General features: G+C 38.5%; 2 protein-coding genes across 2 annotated transcripts in view; both read left to right on the forward strand.

Annotated features, from left to right (window-relative positions):
- Positions 1 to 14,726, forward strand: part of LOC109091251 (vacuolar fusion protein MON1 homolog B-like) — a 23,920-nt gene extending 9,194 nt beyond the window's left edge. Inside the window, exon 6 of the mRNA XM_042730402.1 lies at positions 14,164 to 14,726. Coding sequence (XP_042586336.1) covers positions 14,164 to 14,394 — 231 coding nt within the window. The 3' untranslated portion in view covers positions 14,395 to 14,726. The remainder of the gene's footprint in view (positions 1 to 14,163) is intronic.
- Positions 14,727 to 15,562: 836 nt separating this feature from the next.
- Positions 15,563 to 21,471, forward strand: part of LOC109101197 (GRIP1-associated protein 1-like) — a 49,771-nt gene continuing 43,862 nt past the window's right edge. Inside the window, exons 1-5 of the mRNA XM_042729359.1 lie at positions 15,563 to 15,832; positions 16,624 to 16,690; positions 18,401 to 18,462; positions 20,281 to 20,307; positions 20,444 to 20,551. Coding sequence (XP_042585293.1) covers positions 15,791 to 15,832; positions 16,624 to 16,690; positions 18,401 to 18,462; positions 20,281 to 20,307; positions 20,444 to 20,551 — 306 coding nt within the window. The 5' untranslated portion in view covers positions 15,563 to 15,790. The remainder of the gene's footprint in view (positions 15,833 to 16,623; positions 16,691 to 18,400; positions 18,463 to 20,280; positions 20,308 to 20,443; positions 20,552 to 21,471) is intronic.

Here is a 21,471-nt window from a genome sequence, read left to right on the forward strand (position 1 = left end):
CTGACTGCTACTTTAAAGGGATATTATTTGTGTTGTTTATTATTTGTTTTTTCATGTATACTATATAATTTTGTGCAATTACTTGCCTGTCAGTTGAGTTTGTGGCAAAACCTTTTGCAGTGTTTACATCTCGATATGTTTGCATTTGCATTTAAATAATAATAAAAAAAGATTTTATTTTGGCCAATTTAAAAAAAAAAAAAAACAACAACAACAATTTAGATTGAACAGCTAATTTAAACAAGGCACTTCAGTGTCTATAACTTCATCTTTTTGAGCATTATCAACTCTTGATGATGGATAGTAAAGCACAAAGGGTCTTTTTTCTAAAAACACCAAAATTGTCTGTGTAGCACACTGTTGTTAGGAACTTTTACCATTTTATATTAGGTAAGTAATTTTCAGCTGTCAGTCCCAAAATGGTTCGGGTTAAACTAAGTAAATGAAAGAAGCAATAAAGTTTTTACTCAAAAATAAATTATTTATTCTGTAAGCTTACCCTAATATTTAGATTGGATGTGCTCTCCTTTTTTTGTGTGTGTGGCTCCAAAAACTGCAGCCGGGTCAGGATCCATTGCTGTCTGCCAGTCTTCTGAGCTCCACTGCTTCCTGAAGGTGCAAGTTTTTTGTATCGCATATACTGGGATCGAAGAAAATCCCACCTTTTCCTGAGCTCTTTCTCTGAAAGATAAACTATAATTTTACTATGTTGATTTCACATTTGCTGTACCAACAATAGTTGAGTGGTTGCTAGGATGTTGCTATGGGGTTACTAGGGTACTTGGGATCATTGCTAGGGTGTTGCTATGAAGTTCCTATGGTACTCTGGGTGGTTGCTAGGGTACCCAGGATGGTTGATAGGGCCATTGCTAGGGTACCAAGGGTGGTTGCTAAGGTAATCAGGGTGGTTGCTAGGGTGTTTCTAGGCAGTTGCTAGTTGTCACAGATTGTTACTATGGAGTTTTATAGAGTTCTTAGCATGTTCTTAGCCTGAATTAGCACTGGGCTAATCACTATTAGCATGTAGCTATTCATTTCTAGCATGACTAACATGTTTGAAGTCCTGTTTGCTAGTATGACTCAAAAGAACCAACTCCCATGTCTATACAATATTCTGATGCAAAGACATAGGCCTTACTAAAGGGTTGCTAGGGAGTGGCTTGGCAGCTGCTACTGATGATACTCCAAAGACCATTTGTCAGTATGAATGATATAACAAACCCCCATGTCTCTATGACATTCAGATTTAAAGATACACCTCTTTGGGTCTGAGTTGCTAGGGTGGTCAATAATGGTTGCTAGGGTGTGGCTAGGAAGTGTCAATGGTGATTAGTGATTGGTTGTTTGCTGTCCTTAAGTCAAATGAGCCAACCCCCATGTCTCTATGACACTGTGATCCAAAGATATCCATCTGGGCCTTTTATAATGGCAGTCTATGGGATCTGTTGCTAGCACTTTTGGTGTGTATCCGGGTTCGATTGATGTCAGAGTTCAGTTCGTTTGGATGATGAGTAAGTGACATGACATGACATACAGCCAAGTATGGTGACCCATACTCCGATGACGCTCAACATTTAACCAATCCAAAGTGCACACACACAGCAGTGAACACACACACACCGTGAACACACACCCGGAGCCAGGGCCGGCGCTCCGCACACACACATCACGCACTGCGCGTAGGGCACCAAGTGCTTGGGGGGGCACCAAAAAATCTGGGTCGTGAAAAAAATCATCACAATGGGCTACTAGTATAAATAACAAATAAAATATTTCTAAAAGCATGTTAATATACAAAAGCAATAGAAAAGTAATATAGGCCTAGACCAAATTAGTCGAGAAAAAGGTGAATCTCTGTGCCAGTCTCCCTCTGGTGCCCCCCCTTCCCCACCTCCCAGTGGTCTGTTCGATTATGCCTTAATCAATGTCAAATTTGGCAGACACCGACCTCAGACATAGAGTGACCACCTGTCCCGCTTTACGTTGTACTGTACAGCAATTTTACCCTTTGTCCCGCCTCACGCAAATTGAGCATCTGTCCCGCTTTTTCATTCGACCCTGCCTAATAAATACACGGATACGTCCATAGGCGTACTGTTAACTTATGTCCAATAGTTCAGAGGAGAGCAATAAAAGCGTTAGTCGATAGGCTGAGTCGTACGTCAATCAAACTGTTGACTGGTGCACGAACGCCTACTCAACATTGTCAACAATCTCAAATTGGAGAGCGCGAGCGCTGTTCGGTCAGGTTAAGCAGCCATGGCCAGTGTGGCCACGAAAAAGAGAAGATGCACTTTAGAGCTGAAGATCTTTGCCCGAACCCGACGGGACCCAATGGGACCCGTCGGGTTCGGGCTTAATTTACATCATTTTACACGGGCTCGTGCCGGGCTCGGGCTTGCGCTGCGGTTTGCGAGGTAAATGAGTGGTAATGTGATGTGTTTCGATTAGCGCGAGAAAGATGTGAAAATGTATGCTGAGTAAGTGAAACAGAGGCTTGCCTCTGGCGATTACGTTTTGGTTGCACCAGCAACTAAAGCAAAGTCTGAGTTTTGACCATGTTTTATAATGAGAATAATGAGCCAGTGGGTTATATTGCTGGACGCACCATCAGTGAGCGCAGGAACGCGCTGAAGCCATCTACAGTGGATTCAATAATTTTCCTCCACAAAAACATGTAGGCCTAGCCTAATCTTGGTGAGTATTCCCTATTCTATATCAAAGTATAGCCATTCTTATCAAAAAAGATTTTGGTTTACCTTATTTGCACTGAAATAGTTAAACTTTCTATAGGCAAGCCCTAAATATTTTGCACTGTATAGGCTAGGCCTTATATTTTGTTGAACTTAAATAGGCTAGGCCTAATATTTTTTTGTGTCTTGTATTTTAAGGTGAATTTGATTCACTGAGAGCATTTTTTTTAGGTTTCATAATGCCTGGTCCTTTGGACAGTTGACTAATTTGATAGTCCCAATAAAGACGAGATGTTGCAAAATTAGTGTTTTGTCTTTTATAGGCCTAGGCCTTTGCCTTAAGCTGTAGAAACTTTGGGTGATATTTTGGGTCAGGTAGTGTCTTAATCTTTTAGTCGGTGGTTTAAAAAATGTTTCTTGGTAAATTAGATAGACAATATATCTTAAGTTTAAAATTTTGCACTACTAGCGGCGCGTCCGCGTCGCTAGTAGTGCAAAAGATCCGGGGGTTTTTAGCCCTGCATGTTGAGTCTTTTATTTTAACGGGGTCCGGGGAAATTGTGAAACTTGGGCTGTTAAAGATGCAGTTTGTTTGAGAAGGAAAGGAAGGCGAATCGTTGGGGTCCTCATCGTCATATTTGAATGACAAATAAAGCTAATTTTCCCCGTACGTTACAGATGTGTCACGTGTGCATATAGCTATTAGTGCAGAACGTTCCCTATTGTAATTTCTTTGCTTCAATACAATGTCTATCTGCCTCAGTCTGAAGTTTAGAAAAACCCTGCAACTGAACGTGATGTGATTTTGCCAAATTAGACCGCTTAGATAAAGATTTTTCGTTGTTGTACTATGGCATGCGGTCATTTTCAAGAGGTTCGGCCAAGGGCGACATCTACATTTACATTTACATTTAGTCATTTAGCAGACGCGACTTACAAATGAGGACAATGGAAGCAATCAAAAACAACAAAAGAGCAATGATATATAAGTGCTATAACAAGTCTCAGTTAGCCTAAACACAGTATACGTAGCAAGGACTTTTAAATAATATAATAAATAAAAAGAAAATAAATAAAAAGAAAACAGATAGAATAGAAAAAGAATAGAGTAAGCTAGTGTTAGAGGTCTTTTTTATAATTGTATAATAAATGAAAAGAAAATAGATAGAATACAAAAAGATTAAAGAGGTAGTTAATTGCAAGCTTCTAGAGGGCCCATAATCTGAAGTAATTGTAAAGGATCCAGTTGTTTTGTAGAATTGGCTGGAAGACCTGCCAAATTGATAAAAGAGACGTGCTTTTGCATTAAAAATAGTCTAGCCTGGACAGAACAAGAGCTTGAACAAGGAGTTGTGCCGCATAGGAGTTGTCCGCATAAGAAAGAAAGGGCCTGATCTTCTTAATGTTGAATAAAGCAAATCTGCAGGAACGGACAGTTTTTGCAATGTGGTCTGAGAAAGTTAGCTGATCATCAATCATAACTCCAAGGTTTCTGGCTGTTTTTGAAGGAGTTATGGTTGATGTGCCTAACTTGATGGTGAAATTGTGATGAAACGATGGGTTTGCTGGAACCACAAGCAGTTCTGTCTTGGCAAGGTTGAGTTGAAGGTGATGGTCCTTCATCCAGCGAGAAATGTCTGTTAGACAAGCTGAGATGCGAGCAGCTACCGATGGATCATCAGGATGGAATGAGAGGTAGAGTTGAGTGTCATCAGCATAGCAATGGTATGATAAGCCGTGTTTCTGAGTGACAGAACCTAATGATGCCATGTAGACAGAGAAGAGAAGTGGTCCAAGAACTGAGCCCTGAGGCACCCCAGTAGTTAGATGTTGCGACTTGGACACCTCACCTCTCCAAGATACTTTGAAGGACCTATCTGATAGGTAAGACTCAAACCACTGGAGTGCGGTTCCTGAGATGCCCTTTGTCAGTAGGGTTGACAGGAGGATCTGGTGATTAACCGTGTCAAAAGCAGCAGATAGATCAAGCAAGATTGTTATTGGAGGTTTGTATTTCGATCTTGCTTTTGTTGGTGCTTGTGTTGGTTGGAGGATTGCAGTATCAGTTTTGTGTGAAATTGTGAAGCCAGATTGGTTGCTGTCAAGGAGGTTGTTCTGTGTGAGAAAGGTAGAGACTTGGTTGAATACAGCTCGTTCAAGTGTTTTTGCAATGAAAGGAAGGAGGGAAACTGGTCTATACTTCTCTAAAAGAGATGGGTTGAGGGTGGGTTTTTTAAGGAGTGGAGTTATACGAGCCTGTCTAAATGATGAAGGGAAAACACCTGTATGAAGGGATGTGTTAATGATGTGAGTGAGTGCAGGTACAACTTCAGGAGAAATGGCTTGAAGGAGATGAGATGGAATAGGATCAAGTGGACAAGTAGTAGGATGATTAGAAAGGATGAGTTTGGAGACTTCTGCCTCAGAGAGTGAAGAGAAGGATGTGAATGAGTGTATGTTTGTTTGTGAGATGTGCTTGATGGATTGTGGTGTGGCAAATTGTGCACTGATGTTTTTAATTTTATTAATGAAAAACGTGGCAAAGTCGTCAGCTATTAGAGATGAAGCAGGAGGGGGAGGAGGAGGACAAAGGAGTGAGGAAAATGTTTTAAAAAGCATGCGAGAGTTAGACGAATTGTTAATTTTGTTATGGTAGTATGTCTTTTTAGCAGTGGAGACATTAGCAGAAAAGGAAGAGAGGAGTGACTGATATACATTAAGGTCAGTAGTATTTTTGGATTTGCCCCACAACCTTTCAGCAGCTCTAAGCTTAGAACGGTGTTCGTTGGTGAAACTGCAATTAGAAAAAAAAAAACACAATCTCAGTGTTTGTATATTTTCATATTCACAGAGTTGTCAAATTATTAGGGCTGGGAAAAGATTAATCTCGATTAATCGCATCCAAAATAAAAGTTTGTGTCTACATGATATATGTGTGTGTACTGTGTATAATTGCATGGTTATTTGCAGTTTAAAATGTGCACTTTAAAATTCATACTTCATAAAATTCATACATGTTATTCATACATGTTATTTGCACTAAACTTTTTTTGCACTTTTAACTTTCTGTGTTTACATTGTTCAGTTCCAATTATTCATTTGCAGCATTTATTTTGGAAGTAAAGAGAACCTAACTAAGAAATTCTGAATGGTAGTTATTTCTTTGGTTGGTGGGTGGGTGGTTGGTTGGGGAGGGGAGGGGAGGGAAGGGGGGGGGCACCGCCAAGCATTTGTGCTTAGGGCACCCAAATGGCTAGCGCCGGCCCTGCCCGGAGCAGTGGGCAGCCATTTATGCTGCGGCACCCGGGGAGCATCTGGGGGTTTGGTGCCTTGCTCAAGGGCACCTCAGTCGTGGTATTGCCGGCCCGAGACTCGAACCCACAACCTTAGGGTTAGGAGTCAGACTCTCTAACCACCAGGCCACGACTTCCCCTGATGTGATGTGATGTGATGTGATGTGCCATGATGTGAATGCTGTTTTTCAAACTCGGGTGCGCACCCGCGAACCTTTCCAGAGTCCACTTAAAAAGGGTGATCAGGGGTACGGTGTTAGTGACGTATTATTCAATAAAAATCTGTGTTTGTGTGTGTGTTTCACTCACTTTCCTGACGAGCGTGACGTTATATCTCATTTCTGTTCGCCTTCAGAGTACTTTAGATCATTTGCAGTACATACGTAAGTGCCGTTATGTACCGAAGCTTTGTAAATAAAATGAACGGTTCAAAAACATAAATATATAAAAGTGCAGTCTGCAGAGAGCACTGTTATGCATTTGCCGCCTTCTCCTGTGCTGCCATTATTAAGCAACAGGGTAAACGCTGCTGGCTTGATGACGCAAACGAACTGCTGTTCGGACCCAAATAAAATAATATGAACGCAGTCCAGTGGGGGCAGGGGGTCGGGGGAGCAATCGAACTCGGGTTCGGACCAGGCAAGCAAACCAAGTGTGAAAACACCCTTAAAAGGATAGGTCACCCAAAAATGAAAATTTGATGTTTATCTGCTTACCCCCAGGGCATCCAAGATGTAGGTGACTTTGTTTCTTCAGTAGAACACAAACCAAGATTTTTAGCTCAAACCGTTGCAGTCTATCAGTCTTATAATGTAAGTGGATGGGAATTACGGCTAAAATATACAATAAAAAACAACAACACACAAACAAAACTAAATTAAACCCTGCGGCTCTTGATGATACATTGATGTGTAAAGACACAAAACGATCGGTCTGTGCAAGAACAGTATTTATATAGGTTTTATTTTTATTTATTTTTTTACCTCTGATTCAAACAATGTCCGAACTGTTAAAACTCTCCTGAGCGCGTCCTACTGTGCGCATTCTCAGCAGCAGGCGGCCAAGCACATGAGGCGTCTTCTTCTTCTTGCTTTATGGCGGATCGCAGACTTATAAGTGCATTACCGCCACCTATCTCTCAAATGGACCATTGTCACTCTATCTACAATCTCAATCAGGAGTGTCAGTGGTCCACTTGAGAGATAGGTGGTGGTAATGCACTTATAAGTCTGTGATAAACACTGCAGTAAAGTATAGTTTGAAAGGCTGCGCATTCAGCTGTATTTTGAGCCGCTTCAGACAGCTCACCAGTAGCGCTTCAACGGACGAAAACACACAAATATGTCAAAATGCGCGGGTTTGGCAAGTTACCTTGTAAACATAGTCTTAAATGAGTTATAAAGTCTTAGATGACCGTAAAGAGTTGGGGGAAAACCGGATCTGTGTCAGATCCACGTCATACGCATCAGGTATTAAATAGATAGCGCTAATTGTAAAGTGAAACCTGCTGAAGTCTGTCATTGATGTAAATCAAATAACAAAAGAAAAAGAGAAATCCTTGGACTGTTCTAGTCGCGGATTAACTTTTGTAGCTTGAATAAAGATTAATATGTATAGTTTATGCATATGTAATATAGTTTATATGAAAATTGTTTTAAAATCACTTAAATTAAAAGTTGTTATATATTTCAAAGCCTATTTAATGTTAAAAATAATGGCTTTCAATTATACTGTAATGTTGAATGGCTATAATTAATAGGTAAAATTAAGGGAAAATGCGTCAGCAGGACAAAAAATATTTTAAATATGTTTAGTTATTGTAGTAGTAATAACTGCCTGTTTTTGCAAAAAGTGTTTCATGGCCGGTAAAAAAATAAATAAAATTAGCCAGTTAATTTTATCATGTCCCCGACCATTGGTAGGTTTGGCAAAAAGTTAGTTTTAGGCCCTGTGTGTATGTAAGAGAAGAATGTATGTATGTGTGAGAGGGAGTATAGTGGAAATGGAAAGCAGGTCAGGCGCGATCAGGGTCACCGGGACAGGTCCTGATTAGCATGGCTGAGGTGGATGAGGCGGCCGCAGAAGTATTTCAGCAAGCTATGTGGCTATAAAAAAAAATAAAAAAAATATTATCATCGTGAAAAGGTTACATGGCAGAATTTACCATCAAGTGTATGGTATATACCATAATTTACCTTGAGCGAGTTGTGATTAGGGTTGCAAAAGGGGCGAAAAATTTCCAGAAACTTTCCATGGGAACTTTGTCTGGGGAATTCTGGAAATATTCCAAGTTTGAAACTTACCGGGAATTTATGGAAATTTACGGGAATTTATGGGAATTTGGGGGGAATTTATGAAACCATATCATATACAAACATAAATATAAACATTTTGTTTGATCATAGGCTCACATGCATGCAAACTAATAAATTTTTTTAAAAAATGACATTTTTTGGATTTTTTTTGGGAGGGTGGGGGTGAGGGTCTGTGATGCTATTTTCAGGATTTATTGATAAATAAAAACTTTTGAACAGTGTTTATTCAAAAGAAATATTTTCTAACAATATAAGTCTTTACTATTACTTTTTATTAATTTAACCAGGTGTGCCTCACACGTCCTGAAAAGTGAAGCTGCGGGCTCTTTGATCGCCCCCTGGTGGTTGGCTGCAGTACAGGTCATAAACCCCGCCCTCTCCATGTAAACGAATGGGACTTGAGTCAAAATAAAAAATAAATGACCCTTCCAATACAATTTTCTGAAAGATGGTTTTGGTCATTTAAGGTAGTTGTTATCATGTTGATATATGTTAAGTTTTTGTGATAAGTTTGATTTTAGCTAGCAATTTGATGCTATAAAAATGGGGTGTGGTTATGGTTGATTTGGTCTGCGGGAGTTTGATACTGCGGCTCCACCTAACGACACTACTGCGCAGACTCTGGCTCCAAACGAATCTCTACTGCGCAGTCTCTGGCTCCAAATGAACCTCTACTGTGCAGACTCTGGCCTCTACTGCGCAGACTCTGGCTCCCAACAAATCTCTACTGCGCAGACTCTCGCTCCCAACGAATCTCTACTGCGCAGACTTTGGCTCCAAACGAATCTCTATTGGGCTGAATACCAATCAGAACGAATCTCTACTGCGCAGACTCTGGCTCCAAACGACTCTCTACTGTGCAGACTCTGGCTCCAAACGACTCTACTGCGCAGACTCGGGCTCCCAACGAACCTCTATTGCGCAGACTCTGGCCTCTACTGTGCAGACTCTCGCTCCCAACAAATCTCTACTGCGCAGACTTTGGCTCCAAACGAATCTCTACTGTGCAGACTCTGGCTCCAAATGACTCTACTGCGCAGACTCGGGCTCCCAACGAATCTCTACTGCGCAGACTCTGGCTCAGTTGTGATTGAGGACGCGGGCAAAGCCAGATACACGTATTATAACCATCTATGGATTTTTATTATTATTACTTAATTTAGGAAGTGAGTAAAGTGGGAGGTTGCAAGTTAGTGACAGCGATATCTTTATATTATTTCCATAACTGAAGATTTGGACTATTTATTTTTAGAAATTATCTGGCAACGTCATTTCAACTGACAGTAATCAAAAACGACCAGGTTAAAAACAGTTCGGGCAGGTTATTCCTGACAGGATGCAATTTGGTAACGCAAATGTAGTGATCATCATGATATATATTATCTGTAAAACAGATGCACTGAAGACAGACACAAAGAGGAGAGAGTAGTCGCGCAATACTGTACCAGACAGAATTAATTCATTGTTTGCAATGCTTGAAAAACTGAAAGAAAACCATCATTACGGAATTAGGGTGGGGATGAATATGGATGTATTTCTGAGGAGAATTGACTGTCTTCAGAAAAGTTTCGATGGCGTTTTCTTTTTCCTCTTACCGTAGCTAAAGGTGCTGTATGTAAGATTTTGACTCTACTAAAGCATAAAAATACCATATGTTTGCAGATATTTAAGAAACATGCTAAGTTAACATACTTGTTTATCTGAAAAACAATGCTACAGTCAGTTATTCTCCTTTGAAAATGTTCGTTCCTGGCCGAATGTCCATCTTTGTTTTGGTTGGGTAAACCCGCCTACTGCCAGTTTACCCAATTGTATTTCGGCACCCCGGGTTGCCAGTTGGCGAAAACACAGCATATTTCATTTCATTTCATTCATCATCAAGTGTGCTTGTTCCTGATGTGTCATCAATCTGGCAACCTGCTTGTGCCTGAAGTCTGAGGAGGAGGGGCCGGGTGAAAAAAACCCCTCTCCAATATTTTGAATTTGGAATGCAATACTTAGTTCAACCACTTAGTGTCAATTTTACATACAGCACCTTTAAATACATATTAAAGGAGTGTTAGTTAGAGCAGCTGCATACAGCAATAATCCAGGAAACACTGCTAGTGTTTTATAAGCGCAACCTGCTGTCAGGGATTGAATTCGCATTTTCATCAGAATCAGAAAGAGCTTTTTTGCCACGTGTGTTTACACACACAAGGAATTTGTCTTGGTGTCAGGAGCTTCCAGTACAGAAAGTACAAACATAGTGCAGACATACATATAATTAAGATAATAAAACACTAATAATAATACAGAGTAGCCTAATAATAAAATATTTATTCATGTTTTTGTGTTGTGCAGTTGCTTCATGTTGCATATATTTTTGTTTGTTTGTTTGTTCAAGGTTAGTTTAGCCAGTGACAGAGCAAAATAAACATTTAATAAATGTAAACAAAAAAAAGGTAATAAAAACTAAATAAATTGGCAATGAGTATGGGAATCAGCTCATTTGATTGTAAAAATAAATAAATAAAATCGGCAATTGGAATCGGTCACGAAAAATCCTGATCAGTGCATCATTAACTGGAATACGGACACTACTCACACGGACATTGATACCTATACCTCCTCTGTACTGACTTACATCAACACCACCATTGACAGTGTTACATCAGAAAAACAGATCACAACATACCCTAATCAGAAGCCATGGATGAACAAGGAGGTGCGAATTCTGCTGAAAGCCCGCAACACTGCCTTCAGGTCAGATGACGTGCAGGCCTACAGTAAATCCAGGGCTAACCTGAAAAGGGGCATCAAAAAGGCCAAGTACTGCTACAAGCTGAAGGTAGAGGAACACTTTTCCAACTCTGACCCCCGACGCATGTGGCAGGGCATCCAGGCCATCAGTGACTACAAACCAAGCAACTCCACTCCAATGGTCACGGACGTCTCCTTCCTTAACAAGCTAAATGACTTTATGCTCGCTTCAACAGCGACAGCAAGGAGACGGCCACCAAAACCACACACTCAGCAGACCACCAACCTCTCAAACTCACCTCCTCAGATGTCCACACTGCATTGAGCCGGATCAATGCACACAAGGCTGCCGGCCCGGATGGCATTCCTGGACGTGTGCTTAGAGCATGTGCAGAGCAGCTTGCAGGGGTCTTCACAGACATTTTCAACCTGTCCCTCACCCAAGCAACTGTGCCAACATGTTTTAAGTCCACATCCATTGTGCCAGTACCGAAACACTCCTCCCCGATGTGCTTAAATGACTACCGCCCTGTAGCACTCACACCCATCATTATGAAGTGCTTTGAGCGATTGGTCCTAGCACACCTCAAAGACTGCCTCCCACCCACACTGGACCCACATCAATTTGCCTACCGCAGAAACAGGAGCACAGAGGATGCAGTATGCACAGTGCTGCACTCTGCACTCACACACCTGGACAGTAACAACACATATGTACGGATGTTGTTTGTTGACTTCAGTTCAGCATTTAACACCGTCATTCCCTCCAAGCTGACCACAAAACTTGGAGACCTGGACATTAACACCTCCCTCTGCAACTGGATCATGGACTTTCTGACCAACAGGCCTCAGCATGTTAGGTCTGGCCACACCTGCTCCTCCACCATCACACTTAACATTGGCGTACCACAGGGCTGTGTGCTGAGCCCATTTTCTCTACTCCCTCTACACCCATGACTGCAAGCCTGTGCATGGATGCAACTCCATCATTAAGTTTGCAGACGACACCACGGTGATTGGCCTCATCAGTGACAACGATGAGACTGCCTACAGGGAAGAGGTACAGTACCTGGCCACATGGTGCGCTGACAATAACCTGCTCCTTAACACCAGTAAAACAAAGGAGCTCATTGTGGACTTCAGGAAGAAGAAAGGAAGCACGCATGACCCCATCCACATTAACGGGATGGTTGTTGAACGTGTCTCCAGCTTCAAGTTCCTGGGAACCACCATCACGGAGGACCTGTCCTGGACCACAAACACCTCCAGCCTGGTCAAGAAGGCTCACCAACGCCTCTTCTTCCTCAGAACACTGAAGAAGAACCAGCTGTCTTCAGCCATAGTGGTGAACTTTTACCGGTGTGCGATCGAGAGCATCCTGACCAGCTGCATCACAGTCTGGTATGGGAACTGCACGGTGGCTGACCGCAAAGCACTGCAGAGGGTGGTGAAAACTGCCCAACGCATCACAGGGACACCACTTCCTGCTATTGAGGACATCCAGAGGAAACGCTGTGTACGTCGAGCTCGCAGCATTCTTAAGGACTCCTCTCACCCTGACCATAGACTGTTTAACCTCCTGCCCTCCGGGAGGCGCTTCAGGAGCCTCCGGACAAGGACCAGCAGATCCAGGAACAGCTTTTTCCCTACAGCTGTCTCCTTGCTGAACTCTGACCTCTGACACCCCCCACACCATACACACAGACTCCTCCCCCACTTCATCACTACATCTGACTGATTTATTTATTTATTTATTTACAACAAGCAAAAACAACAAACTTGCTATTACTTGCACTACTGTCTGTTCATCCAGGAACACTGAATAATCCATTGCACACTGAAATATTTTCTATGCACTTTACTTTCCATTGCAATAGTTTAAATTGTTCATATGTTCATAGTTCTGCCTATAGTGTACATACACTTCACATATTCATCTGTATAATATGTTCATAGTACACCTATCTGTATATCATGCTGATAGTATTTAAAATCTGTAAATTTTGTCCATAATACTTATCTGTATAGTTATTGTACATATTGTAGACCTTGTATATTCTGTACTTACTGCTTATTGCACTTCTGGTTAGATGCTAACTGCATTTCGCTGCCTTGTACCTTACATGTGCAGTGACAATAAAGTTGAATCTAATCTAATCTAATCTAATAGAGTTAGACCTACCTGAAAGACCTGAAAAAGCATGGTTCATTTCAGTTTTATCCTTCAACTATCGTGCCTGTTTGTGCAAAATGGTTATCATTTATTACAATACAATGTTACAGTCAACAATGAAAACAATAAGTCTTATTTATTGATTTATTGATTTATTGATTGATCGTGGCAAGGCCTGTGAAAATTTTGCCAGGGCAAGTAAAAAAAAAATTAAACCACTAGCCAAACTGGGCCAGTAGAAAATTTCCTTACTGTTGAGCCCTGTCAATACGATCAAAATAACACTTGTACACAGATCTGTAGAACACGTAGGTTACATAATGATATTTTAAAGTTAAAAACTTAAAATCTGTACTTGAAAAGAAAACAGGATGACTTTGAATAGCATCACTGTTAAATTGTGAGGAAGAGCTGAGCAAGTCTTCCACTTGTATTTCCATGTATTTCCTGGTAATAGATACCAAAAAAAGGTAGAAATATATGTATGTGAAAGCAGAAATGTATGTATGTGAAAGGAGAATGTAAGTGTGTGAATGAAAAAATATATGCATGTGAAAGAAGAATGTAAGTGTGTGAGAGTGGCTTGTATGGCCCCTCATAAAGTAGCACAACTGTTTCCATTGTTTCCATTATTGTATTTAAGAAATATAATAAGATATAAATAAAATAATAAACATTTATTGAGCACCAGATCAGCATGTTAAAATGATTTCTGTATGGATCATGTGCTGCTGAAAATTCAACTTTGCATCACAGAAATAAATATACAGATTTGTTTTTAAAATGTTCACAGTATTACTGTATTTTTGAATAAATAAATGCATCCTTGGTGAGAATATAAGGGACTCTTTCAAAAATATCTTACCAAACCCAAACTTTTAAATAGTATAATATTTGGATTAAATACTGTATGTACAATATTTCCTAAACTCTCTCTTGTTTTGTAGGTCACAAGCAAGTTTGAAATGTTCGCCTGCTTTACTCCACTCGTCACTAAGAAATCAGCTATCAGTGAGCTCACTAAACTGTTGCGATGGATCAAAAAGGAAGAGGACCGTCTCTTTATCTGTCACCTCCCAAAATACTCCACTGCACCGCAGCCCGGCAGGAGCTCCACAGACAGGGGGAGTTCAGCTAGACCGAATACATCAGACACTGGACTTCTGTCTCTCTTGTAGCCTTGAGTAACATACCGGCCAACACACAAGTTGCTGTTTTACTTCCATGTTTTATGGTCAGTTCTGTGGGTTATGAAATGGGAAATGTGGCTGCAGTGAATATACTGTACGTACGGTTTGTTTGTGGGCTCTTAGGTGGCGTGTTAACTAAATGCAGTTAAAGTTCTCCAATTCATGTTAATTTTTCAGCTCAACATTTCATGCATTGTTCTGCTGATAGCATAATTTGTAATGTCAGGCTATTGTAATAAATTAGTAGAAATTAGAAAATCATACATTTGGCAGCAGTAATATTTTTTTTTTAAGTGTCTTAGCAAGGCTGCATTTATTTGATCAGAAATACAGTAATATTATAAAATAATATTACAATTTAAAACAACTGTTTTCTATGTTATTATATTTTTATCTATAATTTAGTTCTGTGATATCAAAGCTGAATTTTCAGCAGCATTACGCCAGTCTTCAATGTCACATGATCCTTCATGAACCTGATTTGCTGCTTAAATATTCTTGCTTTTTTTGTGTGTGTGGAAAGCATTTATTTATAATAGAAATATAAAACAAATTTATTTTTGTTGCTTTTTTTGCTAAGATATTTAACAGCTACTTAAAAAAAAATGATAATGTTAACAAACAGCATGAATTTTCATGCCATTTTATATCAAATTACAAAATTACTGACTGGTAAAAATGGCTAACTCATGTGACACTCAGATGTTTCCAGAGTTACTGATGTTTAGATACAATAAAGTTCATTGACTTAGAAACCTTATCAGAGAATCATGTGTCCGTTTTATCTGTTCCTACAACAGTAAGCAGTCATTTATGCTTTTCCGCTTACTTTTCAGTCACAACCATGCAAACGTCAATCTGTCACACAAAATGTCAAGAAGTAGTTTGGGATCTTTTTTTTTAGATAATATAACTAGGTCACATAAGGACACTAAAAAACTGCTATTTATTTAAAGACATACACGTGATATGAATGGTTTGTCACTGTAGACTATCTGTGGTGACAAAAGAGCATAAAATTCACACATCTAAATGAATGCTCGATCTGCATCTGGAACTAATTTTTGACAGATGAGCATAGCTAGGTAGTCAGCTCTGGTTTTTGAGCCACAGCCCGTGTCACGTGTCACAACAACTACAGTAGTGAATATATTGTGTTAGAGCTCCATCTACAGGACAGGTGCAGAGGACATTACACATGGTGGGGTTTCTGTCAGCAAGCCAAAGCGTTTAGATGGGGGACATCAGAGATCTGTAGCTTTAACCTTCCTCGTCTTATCAGAATGACAGTTAATTTGCTAATACAAGGCTGACGTAAAAAACAGAGCAATAGCAGCAGATAGAGAGTTTGTACTCTGTCCAGCAGTGTTTTGCTGTAGTGAAGATGGCGCAAGCACTGTCAGAAGAGGAGTTCCACCGTATGCAGGTACAAATCTCTTTATTTGCGCTTGGATTTGACAGCGGATAAAACCTGCACTGCACATACGAGATCGTTAACTTCTTTAGAAGTAATTTCAGTTGAGAATATGTGCAAACGGGTCTATTTTATAGCTGAGATTGATGTCCATCTGAGCGGATTGGGACTCTGTTAGCTGTAGCCGTTAGCCTGCAAGCTAATTGTTATAAGGCCGAAAAATTATTTTAATGGACACTTACGATGTTTTCCATGAATGTGTGTAATAGTTACGCCAATAAAATGACCGATTTTTGAAATGACATGGAATATAGTCGCTATATGGCGAGTTTGTCACATATAATAAAGATGTGTTTAGTTAGCCTGTTAGCACGCTAACCTGTAATTACTAACAATTAGCACCGTTAGCACACCAAACAGCTGATATTATTGCTTTTCAACACAATAAAAGGGTTTGCACGTTATACATTTAGTTCTTTAGACGTGTTTCGTGTGAACGCTAGGTTATTAGATTGCATAGTGCTGTTGTTTTGCTTCAGCATCACCTTGTTTACAACTCCAGAATCATCTACTCGGTTTCATAGCAACCAGACTCTTTAATTAAATGTTTCCATTACGTAAATAAACTCTTAATACATTGTAAACGACCGTTTCAACGTGATTCATAACATAAAACGAGACTGTGTGATGATTTGTTGTCTAGGTGCTTATTATTTCTGGTTTACAGTAATCAATAATATGTGTATTAAATACATTGTTACCTCAAATAGTATGAATTGATCTTTTAATGTGTGTGTCGACAGGCTCAGCTCTTGGAGCTGAGAACACAGAACTACCAACTCTCTGATGAGCTGCGGAAAAATACAGCAGGTGAGTGAAGAACGTAAACCTAAACCTTTACATATTCAAAACACTGGCCAACTTGTTTGCATCATTAACACGACAGACTGTAATTTGTTGTTATTAAAAATCAGATGTCTTCTCGCACCTATTCCACTGAACCTTACATTTTCTCTGATTATTTTGGATATAGAATCTGTTGAATTCTGTAGATTCTGTCAAAAAGTTGTGCTGAGTAACTCTCCTATTGGTAACGGAGAGCACAAAGAAATTTACCCAATTTTTTATTTTATTTTTTATAATTGAATGCGTATTGGGGGAAGATATTTAAAGACGTATGTTCTAATTCTGTCAGTCAAAACTGAGTTGTCTGAGGGCCTGGGGCCGGTTGCACCAGTTGTGTGTAACTTATAACTTGGTCTAGTTCAAACATTATTGGGCGTTAAGTCAAAATGTATGAACTTATAAATATTGAACTTAGTGTGAAAATGTGACCTAATATATGAAACTAAATATTTACAGAAGCTTAAAATACAGTGAGTTCATGTTAGCTTATAAACCTCAATCCTGTGTAAAATTAAAATGAATACATTCTTTTAAAACATAGTTTGTATTGTATTATTAATATATAATAAAAGTTAAATATTTATTTAAATGCATGTCATGTGACCATTTGATCAGTGAACCATGAACATGCAAATGTGTTGTTTAATTATTGACATCAACTTGAGCAGATTCTTCAAACTAAATATTCAAAATAAATATTTTAAGCTTTAGATACAGGTGCATCTAAAAAAAATTTGAATATCGTAAAAAAGTTAAAAAATTTTTTTAAACTTATTTCAAAAAGTGAAACTTTAATATATTCTAGATTCATTATATGTAAAGTAAAACATTTTACTTTTTTTTCTTTTTTTTTTACAGTTTTTTTGTTTGTTTTAATTTCGATGATTAGAGCTTACAGCTCATGAAAGTCAAAAATCCAGAAATGTTGAAATATTTACTTTACATGTAATGAATCTAGAATATATATATATATATATATATATATATATATATATATATATATATATATATATATATATATATATATATATATATATATATATATAATTTTTTTTTTTTTTTTTTTTTTTTTTTTTAGAGATAACTTTTTCATGATATTCGAATTTTTTAAGATGCACCTGTATATGAATTCAGACATTTTAAGATTGTTTCATTTTCAGAATTTTTTAATTGAAATTTGATTATTTATTTATTAATATTTTGTCCCTGGTTAATTTTATGTGCAGTTCCTGAATGCATATACTAAATGGAATTATGGAATAAGAATACAACAGAATTCCAGAATTATGGAATTAACTTTGACAGTTATGAAATGCAAAAACAAAATTAGAACTGCAAAGTGTATGGAAACTTTTCAGCGCTAGCCTACTTCTTGTTTACAGTTATGAAATCTCCTTATTGGTCAGTAAAGGTAGATGTTATATTAACCAACTCAGCATCTTAAGACCTTTTGAATGACTTGGCAATCCTACCCTGTTTATCAGTGGACTTTCTGAGAAAACTCTAAATTTCAAGTATGCAGGCTATTATGATGATTTGTGTTAATTTATATAGTCCTGCTAATTATTAACAAAATTTATTACCATAAATGCATGTATTTGTGTATCATTGCATAAAGTGAGTTTAGTGTTGTGTTTTTAGTTATTTTGTAACTTTATTTATTCTGTGATACAGAGCTCAACAGTGTCCGTCAGAAGACCTCGAACCTGGAGAAAGACTATGTCAAAGCTCAGAAGGTAGTGGCTTTCCTTGGTTTTTCAGCAGGTCATTGCCATGAGATAGAGGTCAAGCTTTACTGCTTGCCTTGTGAATTTGCTTCATGTGCTGTTTTCTTGCATTCTGTTTTAACGAGTTGGGTGTAATTGACTGTTCTGGTCTGTTCCATTTTTTTTTCTCCTGGTGTTTCTTTTTCTTACTTTCCTACAGTGAACTAGACAGTTTGCATGCATTGCAACACTAAGTCACTAGTCTTGCACTGGTCATGTTGTAAGACAATGTAATACATTGTGTCTGTGACTCAGCATTGCCAAACCACTCAGAAGTCTGCATGAATTGCCACTGTGAAGCAGTTTTCTAAAAGTAGTTCTGTTTGGTCATACCAGTTTTGCACAATTCATCTTTAAAGCACTAGTTCAACCAAAACTTAACATTTGCTTAAAAAAAATGTACTCACCCTCAGGCCATCTAAGATGTAGATGAGCTTGTTTGTTCATCAGAACAGATTTGGAGAGATTTATCATTACATCACTTACTCATCAGTGGATCCTCTGCAGTGAATAGGTGCCATCAGAATGAGAGTTCAGACAGCTAAAAAAAAAAAAAATCCAAATAATCCACACAAATCCAGTCCATCAATTAATGTCTCAAGAAGTGAAAAGCTGTGTGTTTGTAAGAAACAAATCCATCATAAAGATGTTTGTAACTTAAAGGGATACTCCATCCCAAAATGAATATTTTGTCATTAATCACTTACCCCCATGTCGTTCCAAACCCATAAAAGCTTTGTTCGTCTTCGGAACACAATTTAAGATATCTTGGATAAAAACCGGTAGGCTTGAGTCTGTCCCATAGACTTGCAAATAAATAACAGTGTCAATGTCCAGAAAAGTATGAAAAGCATCGTCAGAATAGTCCATCTGCCATCAGTGGTTCAACTGTAACGTTATGAAGTGACGGATTACTTTCTGTACACAAAGAAAACAAAAATAACAACTTTATTCAACAATTCCTCTCCTCTGTGTCTCTCCAAATCAGCGTAGTGCCATTTTGACAAATCTGACTAGTACGCAAGCGGCTTACGCTCTTCTGTGTCAGCCACGCTACAAGGATACATTTTTAACTATGCTGATTTGGAGAGACACAGAGGAGAGGAATTGTTGGATGAAGTCGTTATTTTTGTTTTCTTCGTGTACAAAAAGTATTCTTCTCACTTCATAACGACTATTTATGTTATTTTAGTTACGTTATTTATTTGGCACTTTATGGGACAGCCTTAAGCCTCCTGATTTTCATCCAAAATATCTTAAATTGTGTTCTGAAGACGAACAAAGCTTTTATGGGTTTGAAATGACATGGGGGTAAGTGATTAATGACAAAATTTTCATTTTGCGATGGAGTAACCCTTTAAAACTGTTGCTAATATACGAATCCTTTATCCATAATATTGCTTTCTCCTGTGAAAATCGGGAGTCGGGAGAGAAATGTGCACAGATCAAGCACCGTTTACAAGCAAAACCAGTCCAAAACATTTCTAAACAAATATGTCAGTGGATTTTGATGTAAGAGGACAATAGGGGATGGACGTTTTTGCTGGAGGAAGCGGACTGGAGATTACTTGTGGATTATTGTGATGTTTTTAGCAGCTGTTTGGACTCTCGTTCTGACGGCACCCATTCACTGCAGAGGATTAATTTGTGAGCAAGTAATATGATGCTAAATTATTCCAAATCTGTTCTGATGAAGAAACCAAATCTGTTGGTGGTATTTTATGATTGACTATGTTTAAGTTAAAAATTTAGTTTACATAATGTTTTCTTTTTCATTTTCATCCTCAGGCTTTGAACAAGAGCAAGAAAGCACAGGTGAGATTTCTCTGTATATTAGTGTTAGTTTTTTTCTAACATTAATTGCTATGAATGCAAATGTAATATGATATCCTGAGTGGTATGGGAAAAATCTCTGTCTGGTAACCATGCTGTATTATTCTCTCACTTTCAGGAGGTAGATGCCTTACTCAGTGAAAATAAAATGCTTCAGGGGAAGTTACACAGTCAGGAAGATGACTTCAGACTGCAGAACAGCACCCTCATGCAAGAGCTGTCCAAGGTGCTGAGCACACACACAATATTTAACCCCTGTCATGACTAGGGATGTGCGATTTGGGGAAAATATCTAATTGCGATATTTTTGACAGATATTGCGATTTGATTTGCGATTTTAATTCAAGCTTCAGCTTAATATTGTTAGTAGTGTGCAGCACAGTATGGGTATCGTTACCCTGCTGAACAAAACAATAGAAACCATCACAGAAATTCTTATGATTTCCATTAAAAAAATTACAAAATTGTTTTGGATATTATTCCAATATGAATTAATGTTGTTCTATTGTTTCCCATCTGACAAAATTTCATCCCAAAAATAGAATCCATCAAATACCAGTAGACACCAATATAATTCCAAGTATATATAACCCTTAAATCCATTACATTTTCTATTGTGTTTTGGGAGGGGTTCTATAGTTTTTTTTTTTTTTTTTTTTTGTTTAGTTTTTTTTTAGCAGGGAATATTATAATGGTATTACTACTTTTATAGAATGTATTTAATTACTAAATTTCACAGAAAATATTAGTTTATTTTGTGCAAATAAAGAACTGTATTACTTCAGTCAATTATCGAAGTATTACATAGGTTACACAGGCTGAATTATTAATTTTTTAAGCATTTGGTATTTTAAGAACAAGTGTGCTGAATGTTTCATTTCATCGAAGTTAAATTAGCAAAGCAGTTAGACTGAATTTACACTTGTTTTAAATGGGAGCCAGGCGCGAGTTGCCACAGGTTGCGTGCATGCATCAACCTCATCCTTATTGGCAGATGTGCTCGTGGGTACGTGTGGTGCAGAGCCTTGCGCGAGTATAACTGAGCATTACGAGACAGACTGTTTGTGTGCAGCAAGTGTAACGGCTCCTCCGTGAGATGCAGATGAGAGGAGCGAGTATGAGAAGCATTCAGAGACACAGGCTGTG

Source organism: Cyprinus carpio, chromosome B8 (genome assembly GCF_018340385.1).
Source record: "Cyprinus carpio isolate SPL01 chromosome B8, ASM1834038v1, whole genome shotgun sequence".
In the NCBI taxonomy this organism is placed as follows: Eukaryota; Metazoa; Chordata; class Actinopteri; order Cypriniformes; family Cyprinidae; genus Cyprinus; species Cyprinus carpio.